The sequence below is a fragment of the Epinephelus fuscoguttatus genome, linkage group LG10 (assembly GCF_011397635.1).
Source record: "Epinephelus fuscoguttatus linkage group LG10, E.fuscoguttatus.final_Chr_v1".
Taxonomy (NCBI): Eukaryota; Metazoa; Chordata; class Actinopteri; order Perciformes; family Serranidae; genus Epinephelus; species Epinephelus fuscoguttatus.
Genome location: NC_064761.1, coordinates 39,305,930 through 39,333,026, shown reverse-complemented (window position 1 = coordinate 39,333,026; position 27,097 = coordinate 39,305,930). Strand labels below are relative to the sequence as shown.

The window sequence follows — 27,097 nt, the reverse complement described above, 5'->3', positions numbered from 1 at the left end:
CTCTTTTTACCAGTTTCTTGATAATTTTTGGGGTCATTTCTTCTTTCTTTGCTCATTGCCTTCTTTCCATGTGTTTGGAAGAAACCAAGCCAATTTGCTCAGGTTTCAAAGGGTTAATTTAATTTATTTATTTTATTTATTCATGTATTTATTTTAGTTCAAGTTGTGTGGTTATCTTTCCATTTGATCACCCATTAAAATAAATTATAGTGCCTACTTTTTTTTTTGCAAAATTTATTTATTTATTCATTTATTTATTTAATTCCTGTGTCCCTGTGTAGAGAGGAGGAGGAGGGAGGAGGAGGTGATGGGGGAGGAGGTAGAGGAGGAGGAGGAGGACCCGCTGCTGACGGTGCTGCGCACGCAGCTTCAGTCTGGAGTCGCTACGACGGGACCGCAATGAAGAGATAAATATAAGGCTTATGTATTTATTCTAAAGTGTTGGTGGTGTGAGTGTGAGACACCTGAGGGAGGTCAGCAGGTGAGCAGAGCTGCTGATGAGCCTCTCTGATCCAAAGGTGAGTAAATATCAGTGTCTGTGTTACACTGGCTTTATATGGCAGAATTAGATTAAAGGGCAGCAGATGAGACAGGCTGAACGGAGGCTTTTCTCATCTCTGCGTCGCTTAAACATTAATTCGTTTGAACATTAGCACGTGGATTAACCAGGATTTTTTCAGCCAGTAGCACGCGCTCGGTTTTAAAACGTTTTAACGCGTGTTTTCGTGTTTAAAGGTGATTTGCGCAGCTCGCTCGGCTCGTTTAACGCCAACTGTCTGTCAGCGCGAGCTCGTTTTTTTAAATATACCAACGGAAACTTTAAAAACAACGTGTTATGATTGAGCGCGAGGACCCCTCACGGTGCCGTATATTGGTGTGTTAATGGCAGCGGAGCGTCACGCGCCCCTCAGCCTTTCATGTTCCAGCCGTGTGATGTGTGGAGACGTGCGCATACACGGCGCACAGCCTCCCTGCTTTTCATGGCGAACCGTCGGCTGTGTGAGGGACCAGACTCATCAGTGAGCGGCCTCACAACACGCAGATGTGTCTGGGAGCACGGTCACAGTGTGTACGGTGTCTGTGGGGGTTTAAAAATGTCACCCGTGGAGAATTAAGGCATATATCCTCAGATGAACCCGGCGGTGTCACATCAGGGCCTGGTACAATAGACTGGTGTCCCATCATCACATGGGCAATGACAGAGCTGATGTCAGAAAATAGCTTCTGCACAAACACCTTCATATGTCTTACTCACACATGAGCAATTTATAATGTTTCTAATTTAAATGTTCAGTTTCTTCTCACCGATATCTCTAAACAGGGGCGTAACCTAAATTTTAGAGACAGTAGAACGGTGTCTGGGTCCTCCTCCATGAAAACATTGCAATTTAAATTTAATTTCTTGCAATTCTACAGACATGTAGGCCCTGTCTACATATTTAGAGACAAAGCGGCAGTGCCGGCGGTGTCATAGGCAGTATAGGTGAATGCTAAGGATGCCATCACCCATAGGGGGCGCCACAGATGGGAGGAGGAAAAAATCCAGGGCTGCCCCCGACTAAGAATTTTCCTAGTCGACCATTAGTCATCATTTAGGGCCATTAGTCGACTAGTCTCCTGCATGTTTACGATATTAATGTAATTATTAAATGATATATTTTGGTGGATTGAGTTACTAATGAACCTTCATTAATATAGGCCTATATTTTATCTCCAAGTGCACGTCACACACTGAGCGAGCCGCTTGTTAATGACGCTGTGGGCTAATGGGCATGTAGCTACTTCCATGTTTCAGATGATACGTCATGTTTGTAGTCGACCAATGAAGATGAGTTTACATATCACTTTGGGTCCCACACACACCAACTTTCACCTGGGAGGCCGGTGTTCATGTCCTGTAAGATTGTAAAGCCAAACCCTATTCTTTTTTCGTACACTTAACCATATGCATTAGTTGTTGGAGGAAAAATTGTCAATTCACGTTATTGCACCGATGTGCATTTATTTTGAAAGAGACTGTATGTAGAGGTTAAATTTTTGTGAAAACAGTGTATTTTGAAAGAAGACAATGCATGTAAGAGGCAGAACTTGACACGGCATCCCAGAACGTCAACAACCAACACACCCAGGGTACCTTTCCCGTCGTGTCGGGATGTGGAAGGTCCATGACCAAACGTCAATATGTGACGAGGTCGGAGTGAGAATGTGTTGGTACTTACTTATCTTAGAGGAATGATCCCACTGAATGGCCAGTAGTGACATACTTTAACATCTATAACTATTCGATCCAATCACCCGTTAAGATCATCATTTAAACTAACAATGATCAAAACAAGGATTTACAAAGCTTAGTTAGATTAAACCAAATGCTTGCTGCACATATACGGAGTGTCAGGATGTCACAGTTTTCTAATATCTTCCTGCAGATGCCTGTTGGTAGTGTGTCCCACCACAGAACAGCTTATATGTATTTTTGTGTTGTTTGCTAGCAAACAGTAATGACAGGGAGGCACCTTCATGCAACACAGTCAGTGGAGAGCAATGAATTGTTTTCCCTACTAGTGGGGGTGGGACTTAGGATGCATTCACACCAGGATTGTCCGGGGGATTCGGTTCGACTGGGCAGGGAATGCTGAAAAATTTCACACCGTCATTTGGTTCAGTTCACTTTCACACTGCACTTTATAAAGCAAACCAAACCGCCTGGACAATGTCACGCAGTCATGAAATGACCACTGACCAGGAAGAAAAAAAGCATGAGGAAGAAGAAAACTCATCGATTGGCCAGGACCGAAAATGGAAATCCATCCCCTTAGGGTTCGCTCGTTTGGTCCGCACCACAGTTCGAATGAGCGTTCACACCACTCCAAACAAACCAAACTATCTGTGGAAGCGGACCAGGGTTTGTTTAAAGCGGACTAAATAGCGGCAGTGTGAATGCATCCTTAAGGATGGTTTGTGCAACCGGTTTTATATGAGTTAGCATTTTAGCACTCTCGGTTCCCTCGTCTCGAAGTGAGTGGTTTTTGTAAATGGGTTTTTGGTTGGATGCCTACCATAAGTAGTTAACACAAGCTCAACCCTTTGAAATCTGGAGCGACATCACTTTTCTTGTGCTGCTTTCAGACACTTTTCACATGTATTTAAACCTTTGAACTCTGAGCAGATTGGTGTGATGTCTTTCAGAAACATGGGGATAAAGGCAACGAGCAACTTGGTAAGAAAAGCCCAACAAATTGCAAAAGAAAAAAAAATAGATTGTTTAATAATAGTTTATTTAACATTATTTAAATATAAAGAAAAAAGCTTGGGAAAAACTTTATTTATAATTATCGTTATTATTACATTTAAAATTATGTTACAGAATTATTCTGTTTTTTTTAAGCATTCTTTCCAGGTCATTTCCTTATTTGTTTGTTTTTAACTTTTTGTTCTTTACTAATTTTCTTGACTAATTTCTTGTTATTTTTGGGGGTAATTTCCTCTTTAGTTGCTCATTGCCTTAAAAGAAATCAAAAGAGTACCAATTTGCTCAGGTTTCAAAGGGTTAAGAGACTTTAACGTTTTATTTTACGACATTAGTAAATTGCCCACTTGCTGTTACTTGCTTCCTATTTGGTGCTGAAGCCTTTACATGTTGTAAATAAGGCAGTTGCTAAAAAATGGTTAAATCAGATTACAGAATTTCACCATGTCAGACACTACTTTACAGCATGACTTTACATCTTCTTTGAGTTAGCTGCTAACTGCTACTTATTACTTTTTAAATCTCCCCCAGTTGGTCGCACGTATAACACATCATCAGTACATCTCACCCGTGACGCCCATGATCCCATCCTGCAGCTGTCCCGTTTATACAGATTGTTTCGGCACTGTTTCCTGGCTCAGAGGTGAGACAATTCTGCCCCATATTTCGCGAACATACCTTACATACAGAATGGAGCGACGGCATATCGGCACGATATTCCCATCTTGAACAGGCAGCGTAAAGGAGCTATTATTTGCTGATGGAGAAGAGGCCAATTCATTAGGGATGTCCCGATCCAGCTTTTTCACTTCGGATCTGATACCGATATTACAGCCTTGAGTTTTGGCCAATACCGATCCGATCCAAGCACGTATTATACATATTCACTTATTTTTTTGTCAGTCATGTTAGAAAAGGTTTGATCAAGCAAAGAACACCTACTTAATCAGGTTAGTTAGAATGATCCACAACAGTTGGTGTGAGAAACTGACCTGTTTATTGTTAATAGGGTTAAATAAACAAACTTTAAACTTGAACATTAACATTAAATAAAAAATATAGCTGGTTTGCTTTGGCCCCTTAATAAATAGAAAATGAATCAACACAAGAAATCTTTAAAATGTCTAACATTGAAATTAAAATAGCAGCAATACTCCACACACTTGTGCTTTGGCCCTCTAATAAATAAAAAATAGATTAACACCACAAGACACTGTTGACATTTAACAAACAATGCAGCCTTTCCTTTTCAGTTATTTTAGTAGTGTTTTTGTAGTCCATCCATGGCTCCAATTTCACTAATTGTGCCCAAAACAATGCCATCAGTGCTCTTTACTTAAACAGTAAGAGTGTAAACCAAATAAAAATATCATTCTCAAAAAACCAGAGCAGAAAACAAATAGTCAGTTAACTAAATTGACTGCTACTCTTCCTCCCCTCTGTGTATGTGCCGTCTGCATGCTGGCCTGGTGGATTGATAGTAAGAGCTGGAGCTGGATCGGAGTTCATGGATCAGCATTTTTCCATGCAGTCCGATCCGATGCCCGTTTTTTGGGCATATCAGTGGCCGATACTGATCCGAATATCGGATCAGGACATCCCTACAATTCATGGAGGAAAATAACAATTTTTATAAATATCTTTGTATGTGTATGTGTTAAATTCTGCCAGAATATAAGTGAATGTGCTAAATATGCTGCTCCACTGTGGCTTCTTTTGAGCATATCAGAGCAAAATCAGCAGCTCAATTAACAGTTTCAGCCAGAATCTAAAGGCTGGCCACACAATAGCATTGTTAGCATGATTTTTGTGGTTAAAAAATATTAGATTTTATGTTTATACAAGTGGGATTTTGAAAAGTGCAAATTATACCTCAGCCTCTAATCATTTACATCCACTGGTCTTGTCCAGCCACCTATTTGCTAATGAGTACACTATAGTTCATATACATAACAATACTTGACCCGGCGGTGTTAACTCTCGGTATAAATGCATTTTAATGAGGTTATTTGGTTAAATATTCTCTCCATCTTACCCTTCGATGAGGATTTCTCAGTGGCAAACTGTGTAAAACAGTGAGGCAATAATCCCAATGATCACTGTTCCAGTTGTGTGCATTAGAAGTGTTGAATCATTCATCAAATTTGACTATTACTGTGGCATTTAGGAGAACAGCTGGAGGACAACCAGCTGAATAAAAGAAAATCTGCACTGATGTGAGAGCAGTGTGAGGATGTGAAGCTAATGATGAGGCTCCATGTGTCTCTCTAATGAGATGTAATTGGCTATTGGAGCGGAGGGGTGTCGAGGGCGATGACCTTTAGATCATCAGCCGTGCTCCATCCATCCCCGGTGCTTTGTTCCCTCTGGTGTCAGCTCCAAATCAAACCCAGAATAAGGAAACATTACGGGCAGAGGAAGAGAGTAGATGTATTTGGACTGCAGTTCAGTTTAATGCAGTTGAAGTTTAGGCGTTGTTGTTTTCTCTCTGCTGTTGACTTGCGCAAGGAAAGAAAAAAAAGGGAAATGTGGAAATCATTACAGTTACAGGGACAGGGGAGGGATTTCATTTGGCTCTCTGTTACGTCTCTATTTACTCAATTAGCTGTTACTGGTGAGTGAACACAAACCTCTTACAGATGGGAGGTACAAACGGCGTTAGATGTGTTGCAGGTCTTATCAGTACTTAAAACCCAGATTGCAGGTTTGTTTGTGTTGCGTGTTTCCAACATTAGCTCATATTTAATGGAAAGTGCATTACACTGATGCTATTTTTAACAACCTAATCTGCAAATCATATCATCATGTGGAAATGAGAAACTAACTCTGTCAACAAGCTGGATTTAGGCAGATTAATATATTTAACCTGAAGCTATTAATGTGTGTTTAATTTTCTGACAAACCTCAGACCTCGCATTCTGTATGTGTGCCTGATCACAGCTTCACTCGGGCTGTTTAGGAGGTGTTAGATTCAGCTAGAGGCGATGGTAGCAGTTCATATCTGACCACCAGGATGTGGGTTATATAAGTGAGCTCTAACGAAGCAGTGTGTCAGATTTAAGAGGGATTTAGTGGCATCTACCAGTGAGGATGTCAACCAGCTGAAACTGCTCCTGGTTAGGATTCCTTCAGTGTTCGGGAGGATTTTACTGGGAGCCAAATTATCCTCAAAGGTCTCCTCCTCTCCAAAACAAATGGACCAGGTGATTTCAGCTGGTGAAAACACTGAGTAAAATAGCTTCATGTTACAAATAAGTGTTTCTCCAATGGGCCACTAGCCCAGCACCTGCTAATGTGTGCTCACCTTTTTTCTCTAAAAACTTAAGATCTAGGGGCCTGTTGCACAAAGCACCTTAAGTTTGCTCCTTAAAGGGGCGTCGGTGGCTTGGTGGTAGAGCAGGCGCCCCATGTACAAGGCTGTTGCCGCAGCGGCCCGGGTTCCAATCCAGCCTGTGGCCCTTTGCTGCATGTCTCTCCCTCTCTCTCCCCCTTTCACACTTGTCTGTCCTATCAGTTAAAGGCTTAAAAATGCCCAAAAAATATCTTAAAAAAAAAAAAAAAAAAGTTTGCTCCTTAAGTATGACACTCAGGGCTCTAGTTTCGCAGACCGGGTGAGGCGGGGGTGCAGCGCACCTGTGCTTCACCAACTGGGTGTGGCCAGGCGGCCTGGCACAGCTACTCCTCTTTCCCACCTCCGTCCCTCCTACCTGCGCAAGTCGGAAAGAGGGAGGAGAGAAGGCGTGGAGTGGGTTTTACACACATCACACCAATCAAATGAGCCCCTCTCTTCGCCCTTAAATGTGCCACGCAAAGGCGTAATGAGAGTTTACCCAATTTGCCATGGCAGAAGAGAGCAGCAGCGTCAGACGGCCAAACTTCTCCCAGGAGGAAACTGATGTTTTGGTCCGGGAGGTCCAAGCTCACAGTGTCTGAATATACGGAACTGCGAGCAGACCTCCACGGGCTGATGATGCAAAGGTAGCCTGGGGGGAGGTCACCACAATTGTAAATCAATGTTGCGTTTCTCTCGTGTGCGCGCACTCTCTCTCTTTCTCTCTCTCGCAGTCTCATTCTATTTCTTTTCTTTTGACTTTTCTAAGATGACAGATGCTGAATATATACTCCCTATCTGATGCTGTGGCTGTTTGTGGTTGGCTGAGAGGGGTGTGAACTCATTAGTTTGCAGCTGTGTTAATCAAATCAGGTTGGGTTTACATTACGCGTGCCAAACGTGCCAAACAGTGCCAATCCCCTTTGATCTGACATCACATGTGACGGGACAGTCGGTATAGAGACACATTTATGTGCTGATTGCAGATAGTTGCATTGAATAGTGTTTTTTTGTGGCTATTTACTGCATCGTTAATGTGCCTGATATTCTGGAAACCTGCCTGTGAGGTTTTGGTGACGTGTGCGCACTGTCCGCCAGTCAGCCAAACTTCGGCTCACACCGGCTGTGCTCCCCCTGTGCTGACAGTAGACCCGGTTTCAGATGGCGAGCTTTTAGCGCACCTTCAGCGAAGCCTTTTGACGCAAAACTGTCACTGCGCCAAGCTGGATCTGTCGACACCTCCCCCTGCTGCGCCACCACACCCATCTCAGCGCACCTCGGTCTGCCAAACTACCAAACTGAGCGCGCCTCGGGTTGCGCTGCTCGAAACTAGCTCTGCGCGGGGTTCGCCACCCTGCGCTGCGCCGGGAAACTAGAGCCCTTAAGGTTTAGTTTTTCCTTAGCTGATGAAATTACTTGAGGGTGTTACACAGAATCTCTTAAAAGGTTTCCTTAGTCAAGGAAAGATGTATAGTCATTTACTGAAAGAGATTTTACAGCAGTAAAATACTACTGTTTCCATGGAGACCATTTGTTTGCTTGAACGTGCGCTCGTGATAGCCTCGGCTTCCTGTTGTCACGCCTAAGTATCCTCTTATAAAGTTGGACTGATAAAATCTAAATTGGTTGATGGAAGAACAAATCACACCTCTAGAGAAATTAAATAAAAGAAAGAAATATCTGAAAATAACAGCAAACATGAAGCAATAAGCACGAAAGGAACATTTTTTACTTACTTTGGTTTCTAATGTCCTCTGTGCAATAGTGTAACGAACTTTAAGCAATTTCTTAAGTATAAGACCAAGATAAGGAGAAAAACATAAGGAGAGACTTTAAGGATGATTTGTCCAACAGGTTTTATTTAAAGGAAACATTATGCTCAATGTTGGTCCACTTTAAACAAACCCTGGTCCACTTTCATTGATAATTTGGTTCATTTGGAGTGGTGTGAACACTCAATCAAACTCTGGTGTGGACCAAACGAGCGAACCCTGGTCCACTTGAAAACTGGGGGTCTCAGTTCACTTGCAAGTGAACCCTGGTGCAGTTTGCTTACAGTGGGAAATGCAGACAGACTTTCCAGCGAACCAAAGAGAGGAAGTGAACCAAAGAGAGGAAGTGATGTAGAGCGCAGTGCATTCTGGGTTAAAAACAAAAAACAAAAAAACAGCGAACTGTGAGAAGCAGAGGTAAAAAAAAAAAGAAAAAGTTGGAAAATGTCTTGTGGGCAGATGTGGAGAAATGAGGAGGTGCAGGCGCTTATTGATAGATGGTCAGAGGACTATATCGCAGTTGCTTGTGGCCAATTGATGAGCCGGGATTTCTTCTTCCTCATGCTTTTTTCTTCCTGGTCAGTGGCCGTTTTGGGCAATACCGCCCCCAAACAAGCAGCTATTGTAACTGTGTGATGTTGTCCAGGCGGTTTGGTCCACTTTAAAAAATGCAGTGTGAAAGTGAACCGAACCAAATGAAGGTGTGAAATTTTTCAGCGTTCTCCACCGAAGGAATGCACCCTTAAATACAGGGACAGAGATGGATGGAGCCTTCTGTCTGTACTCTGTGTTCATTTTGTCCATGTTTGTGCACATTTTCTGAAACCATAAAGATAAAGATGAAAGGGAGCAGTACCACTGGCAGAATGGAATAAATCCATAATATAAAAAAACAGATAACTGGTTGCTCTGTGTTGTAGAGTGTAGATCCAAAAAAGGAGGGAACTCCAAAATACTGCAAACAGGAAAAGAATCCAGGCACTCCAAACAAAAATGAGAATGAGGAAGGAAAGATTAGATTAAAAAGCCTTTAATATAATGGCCAACTCATTAAAAAGCCAACATGTTTGGACCACTGTTGGTCTTCATCAGGGCTGGAGAACAAATCCGTAATATAGTGAAAAGACTTTTCTGTATAATGGCTGAACAGACCACCACTGACCACAACGCTACCTCCGTTAAAAGGTACATTATTACAACCTTGTCTGATGCCACCCTTTTTGTTGTTGTGTTAAACTCTTGACTCTGCCCTCTAGTGCCATCTATCGGCTGTATCTATGCCATCATAAAGGACACATCAAAGTATGAGAGCAGTGACGTTTACAATGTTTGAAACAGACTTACCTATTTCTGTATGTAAAGGTAGTATAAATGAGTAGTAAAGTAACGAAAACACAACAAGTCTTATATTCAGGTGATTATACACTAAAGAAAACATTTTATTTCTGCCAATATATTCACCTAAATCTTACACACTGGACCTTTAACTTAGGAGGCACAACTCTAAACGTAGATTCAGCTGACTTGTGGGATGTCTGCAGGAATGAAAAAGGTTTGATGATGACGTGTATGTGACATCTTCCTCTGACCTTCCCTCTCTGTGATAACACAGAGACAAAGCAGAGTCACAGAGTCCGATACTGTAGCAGGGAAAAAACAAAGATGATCTCTGTGTACTTTGGCTCACTTTCGACTCTGCTGGTTAAACTTCCTTCTTCGACGTTTCGCTCACATGATCTAAGCGAAGAGCAGGGGGAGCTGTGAGCTGCTGTGTTTGCTGGAGGGGGGAAGCATGTCGCCCTGGAGGTGATTACTGATTAGCATCAGGTCACCTGATCTGAGGGTTCAGAGTAATGCTCACTACTTTAATATCTCCCCATAAAACAGAAAGCTGAAGCATAAAAAGTTATTTCACCCTGACAGCTGAGTTAAGAGTGGCCATTAGACTGGGTTTATTATCTCGGTTATTTCTCCTCGCTTTGTGCTCATTCGGGGCCAAACCACCCGAGTCTGTGGCAGCAGGGGAGTTTCAGCCAAGAAAGGCTTCTTTCATATTGGTCTGCCAGGCTTTATCGTGTCACAGATCTCATGACCACGTTATCAAGCAGGAAATGTCTTGTCTCAGACTTCCTGGAAGGCAAATAAGGCCATAGCATCAAAAACGTGGAAAAATAGAATACATCCTGATTTCATACTCAGGATCTTAATTTAGAACGTCAGATCCATTTTCCATAGTTTGTTAGAGAAAGAGAAATGAAAAAGTGTGTGTGTGTGTGTGTGTGTGTGTGTGTGTGTGTGTGTGTGGAGGCCTCGTCCTCAGATACATGGGTATTTTTGAAAACGGGTATTTCCTCTGTTCTCAAAAAACAAAGAAAGAAAAAATCCACTTCATGCTGTGATTTATAAAAATTTCCATCCAAAGGAAGAGGACAAAAACACAAGGCGCTCTAACCCGAACCCCAAAGCCATGCAAAGAAGATGATGGTAATGTTGGCCAATCAGAAGCCTGAAAAAGTGCTATTATCAGAAGGCTACCTGGCTGCAACGGTGCATCGTAGCTCATTCTGATGCCTCTGTTCCTCAGTACAGTGGGGCTGTCAAGTAGGGATAGACCGATATGGATTTTTTAAGGCCGATGCCGATTTTTTTCCATCACCCTTAGCCGATGACGGATTATGGACTGCCGATTTTCTTGAGCCGATATTTGGGCCGATACTGCTTTTGCTCCCTCAATTTACATAAAAAAAAAAATGACACAATGATAACAAATATTACAGGTCTCAAGTTTAAAATAAGAAACATTTATTGAACAGTAAAAAAATACTAAAACAAGATGGAAAGTTGAGGTAGAACAGGTAGAATATTATTATTATTATTATTATTATTATACATTCAAATAAAAAAAGAAAGAGTTCAGTGCTCTTAAATCTTCCAGTAATGTCTTTATAAAATAAACAAATATTTAAGCTAAAGCATAAATAAAACAACTACTGTACACAGTAGGATTCGCTGCATGGCCGCTGCAGGGTCTTCCGGCAACACAGAGCTGCCTGTGGATGCCTGTCTGTAAATCATGCCAGGGAAAAATAAATCCGCGAACCCATGCGCATATCGCCCGATGCCGATACAAGTAAAAAACTCAAATATCGGCCCGATATATCGGCCGGCCGATGTATCGGTCTATTATTAAAAAAATAATTTTATTAAATACATGCTCTGTGATTGATTAATCTAAATTGCATACATCAATTTTTGTTGTAAAAGTATGAAAACATTTAGAGTCAGATGAATTTTGGCAGATGTGTTGTAGTAAAGCTGCTGGATTTTGGACACAATTGCCCTCTGTCCTCTACCACCTAAACTGGTCTGCAGTCCATTTTGCAAGGGAGTTAGTCAGTCTCAGATAGACTTACTCAGTTTGTACGCCTGGTCGAGTGTGGCTTGATGAGACCAGCTGCTAGTAGCTCGGACCGCTGCTAAATGCTTTGTGTTGAGGTGATATTTCAGGCTTGAAGTTCTCAGATTGTAAGAAAATTCTTTACTCAGAAGTTGTAGAGGACGGTGCTCCTATCAACAGTTCCATGTAGGTGTTTTTTTAAATGTAAATGTTTCGTTCACAGGGCCAACCAGCATCGTCTCGTCTGCCTCCATCATGTCACAAAGCCACTTTACTGTGTTATTTTTTCTGTGATTCATTAGTCGAAATGAATGCATTATTTTGATAGCCGTAGTCTAAACATGTAAAAAGTCCTGTTAGCAGGTTATTGTTTGGACAAAAGGCCAAAAAGACAAAGCAGCATGTGTGGTACATAAGTCTGTTACATGCACATATACAACCATGACCTGGCTGCTCATCACAACCCTGAATGGGAAAATTGACCAACTCTGATGTGAATCTCCAGTCAGTGCTGATGGTAAATGAAACAATACAGTCCTCAGTGGGTGCTGTATTAGTTCTCCTGCGTACAGAGACATGCTGGCAATGCCTACATGTACCAGGATGCACGACGTACTCCTCTATAGAGTGAAGCAGGAGTCCCAAAACCCGGAAATGAGTTAGCATTTTAGCACTTTCAGTTTCCTCATCTCGAAGTTGGTGTTGTTTTTAAATAAGTTTTTGGTTAGATGCCAATTTGAGCACTGCCAGCTGGTGTTAGCTCTCAGCTGCTCAGGGTGTAAAGGGTCGGCACTGAACATATCCTCTTATGCAGCCGCTTTCTACAGCATTTTTTAGCAGGTAAAAATGTATCCTCGTCCACATCATCCTCTGTACTAATCATATTATTTTTGGCTTTACAGTGCAGCTAGAGGGTGACAGGAAAGGGAGAGAGAGAATGGGGATGACATTCAGCAAAGGGCTGCAGGGTGGCATCAAGCCCGGGCCGCTGCAAGGGGCTCAGCCTACGTGGGCCGGACACTCTACTCGCTGAACTAGAGGCTGCCCTCTCTGTACTAACATTTAAGGATGCCATTTTTGCTGTTGGAAACATAGCTAGTTTGCAGCACAAGCAAAGAAAACAGGGAAGTTCTGCTGTTGAGTGCAGCCTCAGGAGGCGAAATCCAGACTGTGGTTCTTCCTTCCTCCAACTACATTGCAGTCAAGTCAGATGACGGTGCTGAATGCAGCTGCAAAGTCAGCTTTCTCGGTCGATGTAGCACGTACTGAGAAAATTATGTCTCATTTAACTACATCTTCCAACAACACTGATCAGACACCCACATAAAAGGTGGCGAATCTTCCCTTTAAATGCCCCCTGACTCAGGACTGTCGTAAACCAGCACAGAAGCCTCGAGCTATAAATGCACAACAGCTTTTATTGGGGTCTTACAGGGTGTGTTAAAGCGTGTGTTTGTATTCCCGAGGTCCACACGCTTCCCAGACCTTTCACATGTGTGAAACAGCAACCAGGTTATCGGCCGACCGTCTGGCTATAGAATCCTGCGTGTAATCCATCAGAGCCGTGTTACAATGTCTCGTCTATGCTACAGAACAATATAAAGCCAGCCTGGGGGCACAGAGCGCTCCTCCTCGCTGCTCAGTCAGGCAACCCAACACCACATTGAAGGCTGTTCACAAAGAAGAAAAAAAGTGTCACGCTTTAGCTAGAAAATTGGAACTGCATGTGTGCACTTAATTGAGTTGTTAATTCAAAAGGTTTGAGACACTTTGCTGTTGCATTTCAGGGTTGTTTAAATTGTTCCCCTTCCTAAGACCTGAACAGCATCGTCCCTGGTGCTCCCATCAGTATGAATAATTGACCTGGCTGACATCGGATGCATTGTATCTGCACCCACCCAGGGGATGTTTCATCACTACAGATGGATGAGGGTTGACAGCCAGCGCAGGCGGGACATGTGTTGTGTGGAAGTGTCATGTAGTGAGGAGGAAAACCAATACGCAGTGGGTTTATTAAGGCGCGATAACAACCGAGATGCTGCCCTGCGGTGACAGAGAGGTACACAGACGGATCAATTAAAAACTAGACACTTTATTTCAGTAAAAATTTAGATATTGTAGCTCAGGAGTTCCTAGTTAGTCTCGAAATTAAAAGCGTCTTCAGCTGGCTCATTACCCCGGGCTTAACCTCTTCAACTCCAGACCTAAACTAAGAGAGGCAAGTGGAGGAGGGCAAACACGCAAAGATTGGCAAATGAAAGAATGTAAATCGCAGTATGTGAATACGCTCTTGATCGTGGAGCGATAAAAGGTCACCAGCAGCTCCTGATTTAGTTTATTTCTCCTGAGAATTCTCAGAAAGTGCAGTTGCTGCTGGGTCGTATTCGTCACTGTCTTGGTCTTCATGGACCAGGAGAGCTCCTCTGACAATGCCACCCTCCCTACACGGTCCCCGTTAATGTAGAGAGGGGGGTGGTCAGCTCTGATCCTTCGGAAGTCCATGATGACCTCCTTTTGTTTTTGAGGTGTTCAGCTGCAGGTTGTTGGTGGAACGCCTTGCTGCCAGTTGCTGGACCTCCTCTCTGTTTGCATGTCAGCGTGGGGTTTCTCCAGCTCCTCCCACAGTCCAAAGACATGCAGGTTAATTAGTGAATCTGACTTGTCCGTAGGTGTGAATGTGAGCGTGAATTGTTGTCTCTATGTGTCAGCCTCATTATAGTCTGGGGACCTGCCCAGGTTGTACCCTGCCTCTCGCCCAACAGTTGGGATAGGCTCCAGATTTATGTTAGCTGACAGTAACTGACGGTAATTAAGTTTATTTGTGTAGCATCTGAATCAGGTGTTGAAAGTGCTTACGTCAGACACATAACAACCACACCTTCATTACCTTCACGTTGGACCAGTTTTTGTTTATCTTTTAATTATTGATGGCAGTAACAGCTGGAGATAACTGGACTCTGGGACACACAACAGCCTCAGTCATGTTCTCAATCTCAATTTCCTGTGTTATATTACAGCGGCTTGGCTCTTGTTACTTGTGATAATTTATGTCATCATTTATGGGATGAGTTGTAAGGTGATAAGCTTCTATCACAGAGTGAAAATGAAGGAACTGGGCCGAGTGGTTGGACGCTATTTAAAAGTGGCATTTCACCAATTTTGTGTCACAGTGTCAGTTTACACGGCAGATCTTCTCAGTCTGTGATAACTGTTGTAGAATCTCCTCTGCTGCTCTGGTGGAGCTCTTTCAGGCCTGAGAACGTGACCTTGATGATGTCAAAGTGATGTCATCGGGGTTATCTCAGATGGGGTTTGCAGATTATAATTTTGTAACAGAGAGTCTGTGTTACATACTGGAAGTGTAAAGCTTCAAAGATGTGTGTTCACCAGGCAAGGAAAGTTGGATTATGGGAAATGTAGGAAGCAGGGATTTTTTATTTTTTTATTTTTTTTTTTGGAGCTATACGTTACATTTTTGGAGACATTCCTTTATATGTCTTAAACTGCTTTTAAGAGGCACTGGGTGCAACTCTTGTGCATACTTTGTGCCAACTTTCAAGAGCATGGAGGCAGGTTGCATCTGAAGTTATGTGACCATAACTGACCGTATCATTTTAAATAGTCCAACTTTGGTCCAATGAGTGCGATGGACAATTTTACGTTGAATCAAACACAGGTGTTAGGAGCACTTGCATGTCATGATGGCATCACTCTCAATATTGAGCTCATCTTTGGTGCATCTACATTGAAATCAATGGATTTGAGGGCACAAAAAATGCAGCATGTGTACAGGCCTTTTTCATATTTGGTACAACTGCTTAGTACTGTGCTTAAGTATAATTATTCCCCCTCTCCACTCCGCCACCGCACAGCTTTCATATTATTACTGTTGTTCCGTACCGTATCCGTACATTTTTGCGACAGTGTAGAAAAGTGCACCAGTCAAAAGATCCCAGGCCCAAACAATGGAGTCAACTTTATATTATGGAGACGATGCCAACAACGACCTGCTCTCCTGCCTTCTAACTTTATCACCCACGGCCTTGTAGTTTAGAGGATGACATCATTGGGTGCTGCACACGTATGCAGATTTCAGAGGAGACCAGCTGGATAATTGCAACTCTACTCGCTGGCTGTTGCTTACATTAAATAGCAGCACTTCCATGTTTGGGTACAGTTGGTTTTCACACCCGATGTGAACTTTACCCGAGAACATCTTTTCAAGTGACCACAGATTGATAACCTGTGCCCTGGTTTGGTACACAGTGTTCACGATAATCAAATGAACTGGACTTTGTAGTCAAGTGTTCTCTGATCTCACCCCGGGTCCTTGATGTGAAAGCTGCCTAAAAGTCTGGATATCTCAGCCTCTGCTGCTTTGAAGTGCAGCACTGAATCACTGGAGGGCTCTTTTTGTCATCTGTCTCAATCTTAATTTCATGGAATATTTTGCTGTAAAACTCATAAAAGTCATCATAATTCATTTATGATCCGGCCAGACTATCAGAAGGCTGAAACATAGATGGAGACAAAGCCATTCACACTCACATTCACACGTACAGGCAATTTACTGTAGTCACCAATTAACCTGCATGTCTTTGGACTGTGGGAGGAAGCCAGAGAAAACCCATGCTGACACGGGGAGAACATGCTAATTCCACACAGAAGGGCCCCAGCTGGCCAGCAGATTTGAACCGTGAGGCAGTGAGGCGACATTGCTAACCACTGCACCACCCTGCCGCCCCCGCTGATGCTGAATATAACAAACATACCTAACAGTCGTCCTTTGTGAGCTGTAACAGACAAAACATAGACCTTAGTCCTTCAAATGGCATCGCTCACATTCCAGACAATTCAACAACACTGTATACAGTTTTGGGTCCATTTGTAAGATTTTCCACATTATATCAAAAGTTTGAAACCACTGCACATCATTAAACATCCTGCTTCCTGTGTTTCAGGGCTGCCTGGGAGAAAAATGGATGAGACCTGCCACTAGCGCTTGATGAAGATTTCGATTGGCTCCTCAAACTGAAGAATGGAGGGCAGCGACGATGTGTCTGTAAACATGACACAGTCCCAGACTGATGTGTGCAGCGCTGAGGTGGGAGGAAGAGAAACCCCCAGTAAAGTGGAGGACGGAGTCAATCCACTAATTCCTGCTGATTCCTGTGGCAGCAGCGCGACAGGACTGAGCAAAGGAGGGTTGTCTAACCTGGTGGAGCCTCCGGCACCGTCGGTGGTGAGTCCCAACGCTGAATCTCCGGGAGGTGTGGCGCTTAAAGTCGCCACGACTGTGCTACACCCAGTGTGCCTGGGAGACAGCCCGCTGATGCTGCCCATCCACCTCCAGATGGCTGGAGCAGCCGGGTCTCAGCTCGGCCAAATGGGGGCAGCACCGTACTTGATAACAAGCCAAAGCCCAGTTTCACTTCCCCTGGTCTTGGATCAGCAGGTCCTCCAGCACATGAGCCCCTCTGTGATTCCTCAAACCACTAACTGCCCTCAGTTGCCGCTCCAGAACAACGTCTTGTGTCAGAACCCTTTGACGTTTGGTTTACCTCCAGCCGTCGACCAGAAGACAGCAGGACAGACGCAGGAGGCTAATCTGCTCTCTCTGCTGCAGAATCCAGCGTTTGCGGCCATCTTACAGGATCTCTTTCCTTCTCAGGCAGGTTCATCCACCTGCCAGTCACCAGGCTCCGCATTCTTCCCACTGCCTCCCCTTACACCTCCCTACACCTCCCCTCTGGCCCCGTTAGTCCCTCCTGCCACACTTCTAGTTCCCTACCCTGTCATCATCCCCCTGCCAGTGCCTCTGCCCATCCCTCTTCCCATCCCCATCCCTGTTCCTCAGACTGAGGACTCAAAGGGGAACATGCCAAAACCAGTTTGCACTGTGAGCAAAAGCACTCAGACTTCTGCAAAAGATACTACCTCTCCTATGCTGTCTTCACGCAGATGCATGCCATCATTCCAGCCCCAAAATGTCTCCCCGTCCTCTCTTCCTCTAGATGAAGGACAGGCTCTGGACCTTTCTGTCAGAGCATGTCCGGTAGAACTAAAACAGGAATACCCCAGTCCGCAGCAGGACAGTGTGCTTGACCTGTCAGTGCCTGCTGTGAGGAAAAAGTGTGTTCAGTCAGACAGAGAAGTAGCGTTCCACTCTGGTCAGGATAGTAGCAGCACGTCTTTGTCTCTGGGTGTCGAATGCACTCAGAGTTTAGATTCCAAACTCCTGGGCAGTCTGGCTTCACTGGAGTTCAGCCGTCAGCACAAGTGGGTGGTTGACAGCAGTGCTGGTGGGTCTAGTTCTCAGCAGGCGTCTCTGAGCGGAGCAGGAAACCTCGAGATAGTCAGCGCCTCGCAGACGGCCAAGGTCATCGTCTCGGTGAAGGACGCCATCCCTGCCATCCTCTGCGGGAAGATTAAAGGCCTTTCAGGAGTCTCCACCAAGAACTTTTCCATCAAACGGGACGGCAGCCAGGGGGCGTCTCTGCAGCAGCTCTACGCAGTGCCGTCTCCCTCACACGGGGAGCAGCACGACCCCAACAACCCGCATAAAAAGGTCCCCAAGAACAGAGCTATCAAACTGAAGAAGGTCAGCTCACAGGAGATCCATTTCCTTCCCATGAAGAAGCAGAGACTTGCAGCGCTGCTCCCCAGGAAGTGAAAGTGCTCAGTGGAGGGGGATTAATTGCTTGGTCCGCTCTCTGGTAATCCCTCCAGAGCATGTAACATAAAACACATGTGGGGACGTTCTGTAATCAAACTCATACACTTACACGTCCGATCAGAGTTTGGCTCCTATAAACTGAGGCTCATGAATGTCTGAGTGTGACACAGTCGTTACAGAAATGCTTTCCAGTGGAGTTTTCTGACTTGCTGTGTTTTTTTATAATGCACTACGCTCCAGTGTTATACTAAACCAGAGATGTTTTGTGTATGGCAGCTTAATGGGCTCTCCATGTGGCTTTGGAGATTGTCTTTATGAATCGGAGATGTTGAGGAACATTTTTGACTTTATAATTACAGCAAAGACACATGGGTTCCATTTTTCCATTTGGGCTCACGGTTTGTTTCCACGTGTAGTTTTTATTTAAGTGCACTGAAGACCTAAAAAAAACCTGATAGTTGAGGTTCTCACTGTTCAGAGCGGAGCAGTGTGTACTGGCAGGACGTGACTGTTAAAACATGTCCCATCATCGGAAATTCCCATAGTCATCAGTAGCTCACTGGAGCGATTCATTCCCGTCTGATTGGTAGGGGTTTAGCATGACAGGCTAATAAGGACTTGGCAAAGCCAGAGCCACAATTTCATTCACATGAATGTTGGCAACAGCCATCAGTCGAGACTAAATACATTATTATTGTGTCTAACGGCAGGGAAAAAAGGGATGTCTTAATTGTTGTCACATTTGAACAGAACTTTGTACGGGCCTGTCTAAATAGGAGGAAAGTATTTCTGGAAAAGAGCTATTTTTGTTGCTGGCTGAATTAGACGGTTTTGATCTGGCTTCAAAATACAAGCTGAGAAAACACCTCACAGCAAGTGCATAAAACACCAGAGCCCCCTGCTGTTTCCTTTAACAGACTAATGAAGTCAATCTAGGTGGAAGTGTTAATGTTGATTTCAGCAGTTAAAGCTGAGGTAGGCAGTTTGATTTATCTTCAATGGGCAAAAATCAATCATGTTGTTTAAGTTGTCTGAGAGAAAACTGGACTTCTGCACCTCCTCTTGGCTCTGTTTTCAGGATTTAGGAAAAAATGGCCTGTGATGGGAGACTTGAGCCAATCACAGGTCATTTTCAGAGAGAGGGCGTTTCTGTTGGCTGTTCTACAAATGCAGATGTGTGTGCACGTCCATTCAGTGAAAGAGAATCCTGTAGAGAAAGTTGCTGTTCAATTAAGCATTGTCAACAATTGCCTACACTGCAAAGAAACCAGAAAACAGGAAGACAGACTTATCAAGAAGAGGGTCTAAAAGAGAGTCTGACAATTAACCAAATAAAACTTGTGTCAATATCAGCGAAATGTTTCAGAGATGGAGAGAAAATGTTGCTAACAGTTTAGCCTTTTGCTAACTGGAGCTAAAGGCTCATATGCACATTTATGTAGTTGATGTTAGCCAGAGTCTGGAAGTACTGGCCCTCGCCTCACTCCCCGCCACCACAGACCACCTTACTGGGAGAAGAGCAGACAGCAGCTTAAGAGACGGCCCCCAGTCAGCTGCTGCAGCAACCCAAATCCAGTCGGCACAAACCCTGATTCTCTGTTAGACCCAGCGCTGCTAGCCACTGGCTACCAGCCTGCTGGGCGAGTTTGCAGTGGCTGAATTCAAGTTGCTGCAGCCACCGACTTAAGGTCTACCTCCCAAGCTGCTGCCACTCTCTTTCCGAGGAATCAGTCCACACCTGTGGGGAGCAAGGCTGAGAGACCGCAGGGTGGCTAGCAGCTATGTCTTGTTCCCTCAATGTAGGGAAAACACTGGGTCACCATATGAAGCCCATGCATACCATGGATCTAAAACAAAATTGGATAGTGTTGGAGACAGGGCCCCGTTCATTCCTATGAAAGTTGTTCAGTGGCGGATGAAGACCAGATCTTCCACATCAGTGAACCCATAGAGCAAACGCACAAGAGACTTTGTCAACTGAGTGACTAACTTCCGGTTTAGCGCTCCGCTAACTTGAATGGGAATTAAATTATTTAATTGTATGGCTCTTCTCGACTTCTTGAAGTAATATCAGTTCAAATGGATCAAATCCTGATACTGAAACAAGTCATTTTGGGAGGTGGTTGTGATGCTCAAAGGTTTACAGATGTCTCTTTCACAATATAAGTCTATGGGAAAAAGTCGTTTTGGGCACGACAACATTGTGACAGACCAGGACGTTGTAGTTAGGATGGGTGCATTCTGAATCGAATACTGCAGCTGCCCTTAAACAGTACATACTCTTGTATGCAGTATGCACACAATTGGGATATAGTACTTTCTCATAACATTACGCCCTGAATGTTGACCCTCTTGCTTTAATAGAGAAGAGGCGCCACTTACCAAGTGGAGTAGAACATCCTGGTATTTTTGGCATACTGCATTTGACATATTATGTGCTAGGACCTATTAAATCTTTCTCTGGCATATTATATAGTATGGTGGTATGGGTATTGGAATACACAGGCTATGCTAAATTGTCTGGCACACTTCTCGGGGGCCTAGTTCATGTCCCTGTGGTCGTCTGGTGGAAGGGTCTCAGGACAGAGAGAGAGGAGCTGCAGGAGGGTGTATTTTCAATTTGTTTCCTGTTCCAGATTTCTGCCTACCCCAGCTTTAAATCGACTTAAAATGTGAAGGAGGGGAAGAAGTTGAAGGAAACAGTCAGATTAAAGTAGAAACGATGAGCATTGTCTCGGCTTCAGTGAGATAAAATCCTGTTGGTATGTTTGTTACGTGTGTTATTAGTCTGTTATTAGAACCAGTTTTGGTGAGACCCCCTTTATCAAGTGTAAAACATTAGTTTCCAGTGGTTTGGTGTCATACTTACTGTTGTTCGTGGAGCATGGTATTCTTTCACTCCCATGGTTATGATCAGAGTTGTGAATGTGAGAGTATTGTTGTGTGTCAGTTTATTTATCCTATCGAGTGCACTTTGTCATAGTTTAGTTGAAAAAGTTACAGGGTGTCCCGCCTACTCTAAAACTGTGCTGCCCCTTTGTGATGATAGCATTTATGAAACCTGTGAATTATAGCAGCCATATGCAGTGTGTCAGGATGAACAAAGGAGGGATGGAAACACCCAGAAGCTCAACTTTTTACCTGTTCTTTATTTATAGTGATGTACTTAAGCGATCCCAGTACATCTCACTTTAACTCATGTCTGCGGTCTGTTCAACAAAAAGCTCCTCTGATCACTTTAGTTGTACAGGATTTCACCCTAACTTATTCTTTGTACAACTTTTATTTATACAGTCTGTGTATATACTGGATGGTCAGTTAGGAGACTCAGTGTGACTGGATATAAAAAAGAACTGCTTCCTTTGTAACCGTCGGTTGCCTGAAGCTCTTTTTGCTTCAGAGAACTGTTATTTTGAGATGTCAGTGAAGAAACACCAGTTGAAATGTGCTGGCAGTTAAATGTTTGCTTACTGTACAGTGTGTGTGCTTTTTATATGGAAGTGAACTAAAACCTCCAACGTCTGAATTGTTTTGTCTCTGCCTTTTTCTTCAGAACAGTCCATTTTATCTAGAGTATTATGGAGCTAGAACGCTGACGCTACCCAGCTGGTATTCTAATGTTTATTCACTGTTGGATCAACGTCACACACCGTGGCTGAGTCACTTTTTTTTTCAGCATTTTGCAGTGTTGTTTCATGAACTTTAAATGTTGCATGTTTCAATGTTATTTAAATGTTGGAACAACTACTGACATAATTTCAACCACATTTTAATGTTGCAGGTCGGTTGTGTGCCAGCTGGGTAGGTTTTGGCATCAAAAATGAAAAATAAATAAATAAATAAAAAATATATATAAATAAAAACAATTTGACATTAAATAAGGAAATGTTTGCACTGGGAAAATCGCTTGCTATCACTGTTTCGATATGAAGGGAAGTAGTTTGAGGGTAGGGCCAAGCACAGCACAATATATTAAATATTAGCCTATATATTGAAGTACATATATATTTCAGCTGACACTGAAAGAGTGACATGAAGAGGAAAAAAACAAAAGACCGTCATTGAAAAACACATCAGAATGCAAAAACAAAGAGAAAAGGATCATTTTTAATGCCTGAGTTATATTTTTCAATTGATTTTTTTTTTTTTCAGCCAGTGTTTCCATTTTCAATGCCAAATTTTATTTCTAAGCCACGCCCCCCTCCACTCACTCAAACAAAATATCAACATTAAGTGACTAGCGCCATGGCAGGTGTCACAGTACACGGCATTTCGCAGGAGGCAATTGATGATTTTTGGGGACATAACGATCAGATGTCATTGAGAAGTAACCAAAAGGGCCTAAACTACACATTGGAGGGATATATTCATCATTTTATTGTTGAGAAGCTCGATGAAGAGCTTAAATGACAAGCCAAAATTTACAGGTCACAGTGTACGTGTGTAAGCTGTGAATTATTTGTGAACAAGCCTTTGGAAACTGGAAATTTTGGTGCATCAAAGTACCACTGAAGTTAAGGTTTTTGGCTCAGAATATGAGAAAAGGATAACGGCCTTTTTACCATCTTTACCAAGAGTGTCTCTCCGTTAGTTTGGTGCTACAGTATTTACACTGAATCATTCAGCATAACGTTTGCCAACCTTTGTTATCTCTGCCATTACAGATAAGTTAATGAAGCTAAGCTCCAGAAGTTAACGTTAGCTTAACTAGAGCCCTTTGGACAACAGCTAACAATGATGTACCATCACCAAAGTACAAAACTAGAACAAAATAGGCTAATGAACTCCCAGCAAACAAGGTGACATGATGAACAACGCAGCTAGGAGCTAACGTTAGGCTAACTTTAGCTAGAGATGTTAAAGATAACTTTATATTTCTTTCCAGCAAAGTGACAATATGTTGCCTCAAACACAATGTTGACTTACCTTAGAACAGACATAGACATCATTGTTAATGTTATTCACGTTGAGTTGATGTTGTGGTCTAACGTTACCACACAACTTTATCCAAAGGAGACACTTTTCTCGGTTGAGATGTGGTTTAAAGTGTAAAAAATACACCTGGTCGCCCAGCCTCTCAGGATACCTTGTGTCAGAGTTGCATGTACCCCATGCACACCGTTTGACCATTTTTACACTTCAAATCTCAGAAAAAGCTCATAAAACCAAACAAAACTGACTTTCTGTAATGCATTTCAATGGACGTCCAGGCAGAATGTCCGAGTGTATGAGAAAGGCTATACACACTGTGACTTGCTCATCGCATTTGAGGGCGGGACTTAGCCATAAGTCAGTTCTGCCTTATTTGTGTCTCATTTAAACAGTCATACACACAATACTGTCCACATTTTATCTGTGGACATGTTGCTACAGTTTGTATGTTCACAATACAATCAAGCATATTGCTAACAATGGCTAACCTGGCTAGGACTAGTATTGCTAACATCTTGATTTGCTAACATGTTCTACTGGAACATGGTCAACTTGGGCGTAACATCATACCCAGCTCAGACTGCCAACTTCTGAGGTAAATGGAACGCAGATAGATATTCAAAACATTGGCAACCAAGATATGTTTGCCTGATGTTAGCATGTAGCTACATGTAGCAGTGTATGTAATGTTTACACTTGCAGTACTGGAGCAAATGACCATAACAGTTGTAAACAGATTATTCAGAATGGTCTACAGCCTGAGGTTTTTGCTCTCAGGGATCAGTTTTACATATGTTTACCTCATGATATGAAACTTAAGCCACATTCAATATGAACATCCGACATTATATATATTACAGAAAATGAAGAAAAGCATGATGGGTCCCTTTAAATGAGTTTCAACCAGTAAAACCAATCAGCCAATTAGGCATTCTTACCATTTGTACATGTTAAATAAAATAGAGTGTTTTTTGTGTTCTGCTTCAATTAAACTGTCAATCCTATAAAAAGAGCCCACCATAAACAGCGTGTGAGCAAATGCTCCACAATTTAGGAGACTGAAGCTCTCTGGATGCCATGTAATACAAGATAACTTGCAATAAATTGAGCACACACACACTGTATGAACTGTGCAAAACAGGTTTCAGTATAAAGTGTACTGATGTAGAAATGACTCATCAGACGCAGTTGGCTCCACTGACCAGCGTCAATGGACTTTTCAGAAATCCAGACTTTACCTGGTGATAATTGGTGAAACTATCAGTGGTAAAGTGGACACTGCAGAGGCGGGTGTTGGACGTGGTCTTGACCTCTCCACTGGAGCTCCTCTTTACAAATGCGATCCACCGTTTCCTTACAACTTCCTCTGCAGAAAACTTAAATAAAGTAAGGAGCTGCTACCCTGCACACTGTGGCATCCAGGGAAGATGCACGGGCGACATGGAGGAGACATTAATTGTTAGCTAGCTGCAAACTACCTTCAGTTGATACAATCCAAGACTTGAGAGCGAGCGGGAAGACCACAGAAGCTAATGCGCCAACTGTATTTATACTGCTACAGCCTCAGAGGGCGTGTTTGTATCAGGGATAGCTCCGTTACGTAACGCGGCTATGATTTAAGGCTCGCCCACTAAATCCAGAAAATTGAAACCTAGAAACACAGTTTGTGAAGCCTAGCTCCACAATTCCATTGTAAATGGTTGAAAGGCTTTCTTACACATTTTGAGGAATACTTTTATGACCTATTTAATGTGTTTAGAAGAAAATAGCAGAATTTGCTTTACACGGACTTAACTGCTGGACTTCTCATGAACCTGAGTTATGGAGTAGACAGATGCAAATACTTTTGAAACTGGCTCTTCATGACCAGAGAAATCGGAGTAAAAGGAGCTGTGGCGCTCTCTTTTGCGCAGAAGTAGAAGAACTACAACTACCATGCATTGCGCCGCACCGTTCCCTCTTCAACACAGGAAACAAAATGGCGGCCAGCTGGAAACAAGCAATTTAGAATTAACAGCTAAAAGGTAAGATAAAATATGTTTGTGCAAACATTTTAAGCGAGGAATAGGTGACATAGTAACAGAAATTTGGCTTATATTTGATCAGCACTGCTTAGTTTAACAGTTTGAATTCAGTATTTTCCGTAGATGTAAAATAATACCGGTATTTTCTGCCTGCATTGACATAGGAAGCTATATGGCACCCTTGCACTACAGCCAAACATTAAAATATGTTTCTTAACACATTTTAAGCGAGAACTTGGCAAAGCAGTATCAGAAATGTGGTTTATATTTGATCAGTACTGATTAGTTTTACAGTTAACCCTTTGAAACCTGAGCGAATTGGCTTGATTTTATTTTTCAGAAACATGGCAAGAAGGCAATGAGAAATTCACAAAAATTGCTCGAACATTGACAAGATAACAAAAACTTTTAAGAAATGTAGTAACCAAGAAATTACCCAAAAATAAACCAAACAAAAAATAAATTAAAAAAACAAACAAACAAACAAGAAAATTACCTGGAAGTAAGCAATAAAGAAAAGCAAAAAGCCAAAAACCCCATAAAAAAATTACCTTACAAAAATTGCTAAAAAATTAAATTGAATAATATTGAAAATATATATTTTCTGTAACGCAGCCTAATTTTAAATATATGTTTAGAACTTGACATTTTCCTCTTTTTTTTTGATAATTTTCTAATAACACTTTTCTAATAATGCTCATTGCCTTTTCCACTATGTTTTCTATAGAAATCAAACCAATTTATTTTAGGTTTTGGTGAGTTTTGATGTTTAAATGCTTGCAAAAGGACCCCTGAATGCACCACAAGAAAACAGATGTTGATCCAGGTTGAAAAGGATTAAGTCTGAGATAGAGGGGCTCTCTCTTTGGAACTTTAACCTCACATCCAACCTAAAAATCAGTGTCAAGCTTTTTGTTGTCCTTCGACATGTTGATGGTGAACACTGAATTTTTTTAAATTCCGAGAATGCAGAAAAGTTGTCTGCTGATAGTGTGGTTGTACACGAACGTTACCTATTTGTTTGCAGTGTTCAGACTTTCACATACAATCTGACAACACAAGTTCCTCTTAGTACTTTTCTGTTGTATTTCATTCGAGAGTTGTTGGATTTTAGATGTGCTTCTGGTTTAAGAGTAATTTTCACAAATCCATGACATGTTGTTTAATAGTTTTGGCAATTTGAGAGGTGACAATTCAGATTTCTGAGACTGATTTGAGGAATTTTAAGGAATAGTTCACCCAAAAATCAGATAAACATAGAGGGATGCATCTATTCATGGAAGAGAGACTCGCTTTCATAACAGCACAAGATATAAATATTAATGCTGTCCTCCTCAGCTGAATTGTAACGTAAGCTAGCTCAGGAGAGCTAGCAGTAGATGCACGCACCCTCCTGTGCAATGATTGGATTGGTGGGTGTAGTTTGATAGAGAGAAAATAGATCCTACATGAAACTGGGTATTTATGCCTTTGTATTTTTACTTTGGGCTGAACTGTCCATTTAATGTTGGGAATGCTTGACCTTTGTCCTCCACATTGAGGTTCTCATTGTGCAGAGCTCTCATTTTATATGAAGACAAATTATAATTATCATCAGTAAATCAGTTGCAAGCCTTTTGTGGGAGAATAAAATAAAAACAATTCAGCAACAGGCTTACTCTGTAAAAATGCATCCCCAGTCTAAATAATTTGCAGCAGTCAGTAACAACACACGTGCA

The 27,097-nt window shown here is 42.5% G+C and overlaps 1 protein-coding gene across 2 annotated transcripts; it reads left to right on the top strand.

Moving 5' to 3' along the window:
* The first annotated feature begins 336 nt into the window (after positions 1–336).
* zmp:0000001174 (retinoic acid-induced protein 2) lies at positions 337–22,180 on the top strand. 2 transcript variants are annotated; one of them, XM_049588667.1, is made up of 3 exons: positions 337–518; positions 3,779–3,890; positions 16,709–22,180. In XM_049588667.1, the coding sequence occupies exon 3, from the start codon at positions 16,786–16,788 to the stop codon at positions 18,418–18,420; it is 1,635 nt and encodes a 544-aa protein (XP_049444624.1). In that variant the 5' UTR covers positions 337–518; positions 3,779–3,890; positions 16,709–16,785; the 3' UTR covers positions 18,421–22,180. The 2 variants fall into 2 exon arrangements, with proteins under 2 accessions (XP_049444624.1, XP_049444623.1); XM_049588666.1 differs by lacking the exon at positions 3,779–3,890.
* Positions 22,181–27,097: the final 4,917 nt, after the last annotated feature.